The sequence below is a fragment of the Marmota monax genome, unplaced genomic scaffold (assembly GCF_021218885.2).
Source record: "Marmota monax isolate L192 unplaced genomic scaffold, Marmota_monax_Labrador192_F-V1.1 WCK01_AAM20220418_F8-fsc01771, whole genome shotgun sequence".
NCBI classification, from domain to species: Eukaryota; Metazoa; Chordata; class Mammalia; order Rodentia; family Sciuridae; genus Marmota; species Marmota monax.
This window is the reverse complement of record NW_026692204.1, coordinates 1-9,921: the sequence shown is the minus strand read 5'-3', so window position 1 is coordinate 9,921 and position 9,921 is coordinate 1. Positions and strand designations below refer to the sequence as shown.

General features: G+C 35.3%; 1 protein-coding gene across 1 annotated transcript; it reads left to right on the top strand.

The window, feature by feature from the left end:
- Positions 1-2,890: 2,890 nt before the first annotated feature.
- Positions 2,891-3,974, top strand: LOC124085248 (olfactory receptor 5B17-like). The gene has a single exon (XM_046432805.2). The coding sequence runs from the start codon at positions 2,891-2,893 to the stop codon at positions 3,830-3,832; it is 942 nt and encodes a 313-aa protein (XP_046288761.1). The 3' UTR covers positions 3,833-3,974.
- The last annotated feature ends 5,947 nt before the right edge of the window (positions 3,975-9,921 follow it).

Below are 9,921 nucleotides of genomic sequence, written 5' to 3'. Positions count from 1 at the left end.
TGAAAAATGTAAATTGAAGCAAATAATGGAACAACTATTATTGAGTTGTTTTAGTTCAAATATAGCTGAACACTATATTTCAAACCTTGACATAAACTGAGAATTCAAATAAAATGAATATTTTACCCAACAAATAATACAATTGATATTTATAAAATGGCACACTACCATCCTTAACAGGAAGAGCAGAACCTAGGATAGATGATGTTCTTCTTGAGCAGGTGGTAAATTCATTCTGCTTAAATATATTTTCCTTATCATTGAAGGGATAACTCATCAGTACACTGAAGTAGCACATTCTTAAACACCAGAAAATTCATCATGAAACTACCAGATCCATACTCCTTTTCATTTTAAGTGAAATCTCACCCTATCATTGCTTGTGCACTTAGTAAATCTGGCAGGCAGAGACTTAAGGCACACCAAAGCAATCAGCCAGACATGGATTTATATCTTGAATAGCTTGTACTAGGTTTGGAATTTTAGAGAAGCATATAACTTCTTAAATCTTCTGTTTTCCTTAACCGTAAATAAAGTTACATTCATATGTTTGTGAGAGTATTCTTCATAAACACTACCTTCTCTCTCACTGCTATCGAACTGTATCTATTATTTATCACTTATATGCCTATTATCATCTATATGAGACAAATTTCAAATAAGCATTTAAGTCTAAACTGTTACTAAACTTGGTAGATCTGCTTTGGAAGATGAATTCATTTTAGGTATGTGAACAGGGAAAGGTTTAGACTTCTTTCTGAATCTCCTTTGCAGATATGCAAAGAAATTGGTTCTGTGATCTGTAACAATGTCTCAGCTTCAAAATCTTTAACATGGCTGGACATGGTGATGCATACCTGTAATTCCAGTGACTCGGAAAGCTGAGACAGGAGGATCATAAATTCAAAGCCAGCCTCAGGAATAGTGAGACACTAAGTGACTCAATGAGACCCTGTCTCTAAATAAAATATAAAATAGGGCTGGGATATGGCTTAGTGGTTGAGTGTCCCTGAGTTCAATCCCAAGTGTACCCCTCACCCCCAAATCTTTAATGCTGAGATAATTTACCTACCACATGTTGATTTCATTAGACTGTTGTAGCCTGAATAATGACCATTGAAATATTTACATTACAACTGTTGAAACATATAAGTATGTTGCCCTACATGGTAAAAGAGATTGTTTACATGTGATTAAGTTAAATATTTTGAGATGGTAAGCTTTTCTAGATTATAGAGTGGGGCCTAAAGGGAACACATTAATAATCACAGGAAATGTGTATGTACACACACACACATATGCATATGATACAATCTTAGCTTACATTTTTGTGTGTATTACAAGTGTAATTGTGTCACTGGCAAACAATTTAATCTCAAAATGTAAAATGATGGGTTTTGGAGCCAGTAAGCAGGCAGTAAATAGTGGTTACAAAAGAATGGATATCCTTCTCGAAGTTCCAAATAAAGAGATTTAAATATCATGCCTGCGCAAGAACTAATGTGAGAGTGTTGACTCCCCAACAGTGAGCCTGTAACCCCCAACATCTGTTATCCAGCTTAGACTGACAGCAATGTGGATGAGGATGAATCCAAGGAGGACTCTTTTAACATAAGCCAAAATGTGGGTCTCCAGGAAGATACTAAATAAGAGAGGTTTTGAGGATCACTTGAAGAACCAATGTCTCCCAGGGATAGAGGACAGAGCTGATATGTGATGCAAATACACTTTTCTCAGAGCCCTGGATTTTCCACGATACTATATTTTTCCTTCAGAATTAATTGGTTTTTTTGTAGCTCAAGATTGAACCCAGGGATGCTTAACCACTGAGTCACATCCCCAGCCCTTTTTATATTTTATTTTGAGACAAGATCTTGCTGAGTTGCTTAGGTCCTCGCTAAGTTGCTGAGGCTGGCTTTGAACTGGCAATCCTCCTGCCTCAGTTTCCCAAGCTGCTTGGAGTACAGGCATGCATCACCACACCAAGCTTCAGAAAGAATTTTTCTGGCTGTGCATATCTCTAATGCTGCATTTACCCTACTGCATTCACCATGAATTAATTTGAGAATCTCTCTTCCATGCAATAATTAGGCTTCTTACAACAGAAACAATGATTAAGTGTAAACTTAATAAAATTAAAATAAATTCACTTTAAAACTGATGAGATAGATATATTCAATGTATCAAAATTACAAAATGTATCAAAACATCATGTTATCCCATCAATATGTAATAATTCTACATATTTATATATCACTTAAACATTAATTTAAATTTTAAAAAAAATCAGTTCAAATTCACCAATAGCATATAAGTTAGGAACCACTATGATGTTTCAAATCTTGGATCTGTCTGTCCTTTAATATGTGCGTAATCATGAATAATTTATTCATCTTCTTTGCTACTAAGTTACTTCATGTATACATAGGCATAACTAATCAATCCAATGGGATTGATGAAAGGATTAAGTGAACATACACATATATGTACACAGTTCTTTATGTGTGAGAACTTCATAAGTGCAAGCAGTTAGACTAAAAAGATCTTAAACTAGAGAAAGACTTCTTCTAAGCATGTGACCTTGGATAGCTCCCATTTCTTTCCTGCAATTTAGTTAATCCATTCAGAAATTTAACAAGTAGATACTGCTTCTTCATAAGTCTATTGCTGCACAGATAAGTTATCCACTAAATTGCATTGTCATTCCGTACCATAGATGCCAGAATATTGAAAGAAAATTTTTGTTATAATAAAATTATGCTTATAGTTTTATTTATATAATAAAACTATGCTTATACATTTCAATTTTTGTTCGACTGACTTTTGTTCATCAATGTATTCTTTTAGCTCTCTTTGCTACACAGCACCTGGTGGTCCTAATGTACCACCCATGGAGAATAACACGGAGATGAGGGAGTTCATCCTGCTGGGACTGACCAGCGCCCCACAACTGCAGCTTCCCCTCTTCATACTGGTCACTGTCGTCTACCTCATCACTCTGGTGGGGAACCTGGGGATGATCACGTTGATCCTGCTGGACTCCCGCCTCCACACCCCCATGTACTTTTTCCTTAATAACTTGTCTCTGGTGGATTTTTGTTACTCTTCAACAGTCACTCCCAAGGTCATGGCTGGGTTGCTTATGGAAGACAAGGTCATCTCCTACAATGCTTGTGCTGCTCAGATGTTCTTTTTTGTACTTTTAGCCACTGTGGAAAGTTACCTCTTGACTGCAATGGCCTATGACCGCTATGCAGCAGTGTGCCAACCCCTACACTACTCTACCATCATGACCACAAGGGTGTGTGCTTATTTGGCCATATGCTGTTACATCCTTGGTTTTCTGACTGCTGCTATTGACATTGGAGACATGTTCTGTCTCTCTTTCTGTGTGAATGTGATCCATCACTTTTTCTGTGATATTCCAGCCATCATGACTCTGGCTTGCTCTGATAAACACCTTAATGAATTGATCATTTTTCTTATTTCAAGCTTTAATATCTTTTTGGCACTTCTTGTTATCTTGGTTTCTTACCTGTTCATATTTACCACCATTTTAAAGACGCTCTCAGGTGAGGGATACCAGAAGGCTTTATTCACCTGTGCCTCACACCTCATGGCAGTTTCTATATTTTATGGGACTGTTATTATTATGTACTTGCAACCAAGTTCCAACCGCTCCATGGACACTGACAAAATTTCATCTGTGTTCTACACTATGGTCATCCCTATGCTGAACCCTATGGTCTACAGCCTGAGGAACAAGGAGGTCAAGAGTGCTTTCAAAAAAGTTGTTGAGAAGGCAAAATATTCTCTAGGTTTAGTTTTTTAATTATGTAGTTTTGATTTGCATTTTCTCCTTGACCAATGATTTTGAAAATCTTTCATGGTACTTATTGGTCTTTTACAAATCTTTGCAAAAATGTCTATTCAAAGGCTTTGCCCATTTTTAAATAGAAGTTTCTTTTTTCATTGCTGCCTGAGGTGTATAAATCCTTTATATATTCTCTATGGTAAACCCTTATTAGATGTATGATTTACAAATATCTCTTTTACTATTCCATGGGTTTCCTTTTCACTTTCTTGATAACATACTTTAAGGCACAAAAGTGTAATGTTGAATGACTTTGTTTAAATCATTGCCAAGCCTAAAGTCTAAAAGATTTGCCCATATTTCCAACAATTTTATGGCTGTGGCTTTCACATTTAGGTTATCAATCATTTTGATTTTTGTAAATAATATGAAGTAAGAATGCAGCTTCACTGCATATATTGCATTTAAGGTATACAATATGATGTTTTATGTGTATGTACATTGTGAAGTGATTACTAAAGTCAAGCAAATTAACTTATTCATCATCTTATACCATCATTTTTCTTTTGTGTGTGTTAAAGCTACTCAAAGTCTACTTTGTTGGCAAATATTCAATATAAAATACCCAAATTCACTCTTTTATATATTATTATCCATTTGTCCTAGAACCATTTGTTGAAGATTGTTCTTTTCCCATTAAATAGACAATTCAGCTGCATGAAAAAACAATTATCCATACATATATGGGATTATTTTGGAAGCATCAACTCTATTTCATTGGCTTAGACCTGTATTCTTAAGCCAATACCAAAATGCTTTGATTCCTTTTGATTTGTATTCAGCTTTGAAATCAAGAAGTGTGAGTCTTACTCTGTTCTTCATCAAGATTGTTTTGGCTCTTCAGGATCTGTTGTCCTTACATATAAATTATTTTCAACTTATGGAAAAAAATCTATTAGAATTTGAACACAGGTTTTCTGGCAAAATGAAGGCTTTCCCTGTGTAGTCATTTAAAGATATAGGCTGATAAAGAATTCACCATATTTACCTGCACCTTCTGGAACATGAACTCTCTTCAATCTCCATGACAGGTGAGAGATACCTAGAGGGCAATGCATATGCTCCAATCTACCTGCCCAGAAATGACACGTACTCAGCCCTCCTATGGTTCATTTTCTACGGGTAGCTCATGTCTCAGTCACACTGCAATGGGGCAGGCACATGCAAGAAAGTAGATGGAAGGCTTGAACGACACTATTTTTGTGACCCATGCTACCCATGCTACCTCAATTTTTATAAACAGTATAATATTAATATATCTAACTTTATGCATGCTAGAAATTGTTCTCCAGCTTGTATATAAGTGATATGATAATCTTCTTGACCATCCTATAAGGAAGAGATGATGTTATTATAACTTTCATTCACAGATGAGGCACTGAAATTTGATAGAGTTAATTTGCTTGATATGAAACCAGGCCATCTTAGTAAACAGAATAAACATTTAAATACTACTACACATGGTTGCAATGAGAAAGGTGTGATGAGTCTTTTGGGAATTGAAGGCTCAGAGTAGACTGTAGAAAAGAAAATGGATCTATTTTCTTTATAGGAAAAAAAAATTATTATAAAATAAAAACACTCCCAGACTTTAAATGTGATGATATATAAGTCTCTGTGTGTTTTTAGATTTTGAGGAAAAGACCCTTGATATATCTTTAAAAAACAAGAAAAATGAATGGCCCTGAGGATGATTATAGCTAACAATGTTGTGTTATATAATTTAAAATATCGAGAAGAAAGAATTTTGCATATTTTCATCACAAAGAAATGATAAATATTTAAAATGATGGATAACTTAAGTATTCTAAGTTTGATACATAATGACTAACTATGCTTAAACATCATACCTCAAAGGATATTCAGCTATGATCTGACAATTAAAAAAATAAAAAGAAACACTAAATAAATAAAAATAAAATGACACAATATAAAGATTTTGCTGGGAAAACTTGAGCCATCGTTGAGAAATAGCAAACAGGAAGGTCAGATAAAAACTAAGTGCAAAAAAAGACATGATGAAATTGGAATGAATTGCTCTTGAGAATGAAAACTGATAGAAACACTTCCATAAACAGTTTGGGATTTTCTGTAAATGTTCCTGGTACTTGTGTATTAGCTTCTGAAGTTCCACATGATTCCCAGTGCTTCATTTCAGAGGGACTAGATTTCAATTCTACTTCCTTTGACCATCTTTATTTATCTCAATGTTGATAGTTGAAACAGTTCAAATAAACATATTTACCATATGATGATGCAATCCAATTCCTATCTATTTGACCTAATTAAATAAAACCCCCTGCTCGCACAAGAAAAGTCACCAATATTTAGATCAACTTTATTTTTTTTTTGAAGGATTAAGTCTTGCTTTTTATTTATTAGAATTTTTTTTAATTTTTTATTGTTGGTTGTTCAAAACATTACATAGTTCTTGATATATCATATTTCACACTTTGATTCAAGTGGGTTATGAGCTCCCATTTTTACCCCATATACAGATTGCAGAATCACATCAATTACACATCCATTGATTTACATATTGCCATACTAGTGTCTGTTGTGTTCTGCTGCCTTTCCTATCCTCTACTATCCCCCCTCCCCTCCCCTCCCCTCCCCTCTTCTCTTTCTGCCCCCTCTACTGACATTCATTTCTCCCCCTTGTATTATTTTTCTCTTTCCCCTCACTTCCTCTTGTATGTACTTTTGTATAACCATGAGGGTCTCCTTCCATTTCCATGCAATTTCCCTTCTCCCTTTCCCTCCCACCTCTCATCCCTGTTTAATGTTAATCTTCTTCTCATGGTCTTCAACCCTACTCTGTTCTTAGTTACTCTCCTTATATCAAAGAAGACATTTGGCATTTGTTTTTTAGGGATTGGCTAGCTTCACTTAGCATAATCTGCTCTAATGCCATCCATTTCCCTGCAAATTCTATGATTTTGTCATTTTTTAATGCAGAGTAATACTCCATTGTGTATAAGTGCCACATTTTTTTATCCATTCATCTATCGAAGGGCATCTAGTTTGGTTCCACAGTCTTGCTATTGTGAATTGTGCTGATATGAACATCGATGTAGCAGTGTCCCTGTAGCATGCTCTTTTTAGGTCTTTAGGGAATAGACCGAGAAGGGGAATAGCTAGGTCAAATGGTGGTTCCATTCCCAGCTTTCCAAGAAATCTCCATACTGCTTTCCAAATTAGCTGCACCAATTTGCAGTCCCACCAGCAATGTACAAGTGTACCCTTTTCCTCACATCCTCGCCAGCACTTGTTGTTTGACTTCATAATGGCTGCCAATCATGGTATCTTAGGGTGGTTTTGATTTGCATTTCTCTGACTGCTAGAGATGGTGAGCATTTTTTCATGTACTTGTTGATTGATTGTATGTCCTCCTCTGAGAAGTGTCTGTTCAGGTCCTTGGCCCATTTGTTGATTGGGTTATTTGTTTTCTTATTGTTTAATTTTTTGAGTCCTTTGTATACTCTGGATATTAGGGCTCTATCTGAAGTGTGAGGAGTAAAGATTTGTTCCCAGGATGTAGGCTCCCTATTTACCTCTCTTATTGATTCTTTTGCTGAGAAAAAACTTTTTAGTTTGAGTAAGTCCCATTTGTTGATTCTAGTTATTAACTCTTGTGCTATGGGTCTCCTATAGAGGAATTTGGAGCCCGACCCCACAGTATGTAGATCGTAGCCAACTTTTTCTTCTATCAGACGGCGTGTCTCTGATTTGATATCAAGCTCCTTGATCCATTTTGAGTTAACTTTTGTGCATGGCGAGGGAAAGGGATTCAGTTTCATTTTTTGCATATGGATTTCCAGTTTTCCCAGCCCCATTTGTTGAAGATGCTATCCTTCCTCCATTGTATGCTTTTAGCCCCTTTATGAAATATAAGATAGTTGTAGTTTTGTGGATTGGTTTCTGTGTCCTCTATTCTGTACCATTGGTCCACCCACATGTTTTGGTACCAGTACCATGCTGTTTTTGTTACTATTGCTCTGTAGTATAGTTTGAAGTCTGGTATCGCTATACCGCCTGATTCACACTTCCTGCTTAGCATTGTTTTTGCTATTCTGGGTCGTTTATTTTTCCATATGAATTTCATGATTGCTTTCTCTATTTCTACAAGAAATGCCATTGGGATTTTGATTGGCATTGCATTAAACCTATAGAGAACTTTTGGTAATATCGCCATTTTGATGATGTTAGTTCTGCCTATCCATGAACAGGGTATATTTTTCCATCTTCTAAGATCTTCTTCTATTTCTCTCTTTAGGGTTCTGTAGTTTTCATTGTATAAGTCTTTCACCTCTTTTGTTAGGTTGATTCCCAAGTATTTTATTTTCTTTGAGGATATTGTGAATGGAGTGGTTGTCCTCATTTCCATTTCAGAGGATTTGTCGCTGATATACAGGAATGCCTTTGATTTATGCATGTTCATTTTATATCCTGCTACTTTGCTGAATTCATTTATTAGCTCTAATAGTTTCTTTGTATACCCTTTTGGGTCTGCTAGGTATAGAATCATGTTATCTGCAAATAGTGATAATTTAAGTTCTTCTTTTCCTATTTTTATGCCTTTAATTTCTTTCATCTGTCTAATTGCTCTGGCCAGTGTTTTGAGAACTATGTTGAACAGAAGTGGTGAGAGAGGGCATCCCTGTCTTGTTCCAGATTTTAGAGGAAATTCCTTCAATTTTTCGCCATCAGAATGATGCTAGCCTGAGGCTTAGCATAGATTGCTTTTACAATATTGAGGTATGTTCCTGTTATCCCTAGTTTTTCTAGAGTTTTGAACATAAAGGGATGCTGTACTTTGTCGAATGCTTTTTCTGCATCTGTCGAGATGATCATATGGTTCTTATTTTTAAGTCTATTGATGTGGTAAATAACATTCATTGATTTCCATATATTGAACCAGCCTTGCATCCCAGGGATGAATCCTACTTGATCATGGTGCACAATTTTTTTGATATGTTTTTGTATCCGATTCACCAGAATTTTATTGAAAATTTTTGCATCTAGGTTCATTAGAGATATTGGTCTGTAGTTTTCTTTCTTTGAAGTGTCTTTGTCTGGTTTAGGAATCAGGGTGATGTTGGCCTCGTAGAATGAATTTGGAAGTTCTCCCTCCTTTTCTATTTCCTGAAATAGCTTGAAAAGTATTGGTATTAGTTCCTCTTTGAAGGTTTTGTAAAACTCTGCTGTATACCCATCGGTCCTGGGCTTTTCTTAGTTGGTAGTCTTTTGATGGTTTCTTCAATTTCCTCAATTGATATTGGTCTGGCAGCTAGGTTGTCTGTTTAGGTTTTCTATATCCTCCTGACTCAATCTGGGCAGATCATATGACTTAAGAAATTTATCTATGCCTTCACTATCTTCTATTTTATTGGAGTATGAGGATTCAAAATAATTTCTGATTATCTTCTGTATTCCTGAAGTATCTGTTGTGATATTGCCTTTTTCATCCCGTATGCTAGTAATTTGAGTTCTCTCTCTTCTTGTATTCATTAGCATGGCTAAGGGTCTGTCGATCTTATATTTTTTTTCAAAGAACCAACTTTTAGTTTTGTCAATTTTTTCAATTGTTTCTTTTGTTTTGATTTCATTAATTTCAGCTATGATTTTAATTATTTCTTGCCTTCTACTTCTTTTGCTGTTGTTTTGCTCTTCTTTTTCTAGGATTTTGAGATGAAGTATGAGGTCATTTATTTGTTGTTTTTTTCTTTTTTAAAGGAATGAACTCCAAGCAATGAATTTTCCTCTTAGAACTGCTTTCAATGTGTCCCATAGATTCCGATATGTTGTGTCTGTGTTTTCATTTATCTCTAAGAATTTTTTAATTTCCTCCTTGATGTCTTCTATAACCCATTGATCATTCAGTAACCTATTGTTCATTCTCCAAGTGATGTATGATTTTTCCTTCCTTCTTTTATCGTTGAATTTCATTTTCATTCCATTATGATCAGATAAGATGCATGGTACTATCTCTACTCCTTTATATTGTCTAAGAGTTGCCCTGTGACATAATATGTGTAGATCAACTT

Bases quoted from the DNA above. Each gene is read 5' to 3' on its own strand.
- LOC124085248 (XM_046432805.2), top strand. From the start codon at position 2,891: ATGGAGAATAACACGGAGATGAGGGAGTTCATCCTGCTGGGACTGACC.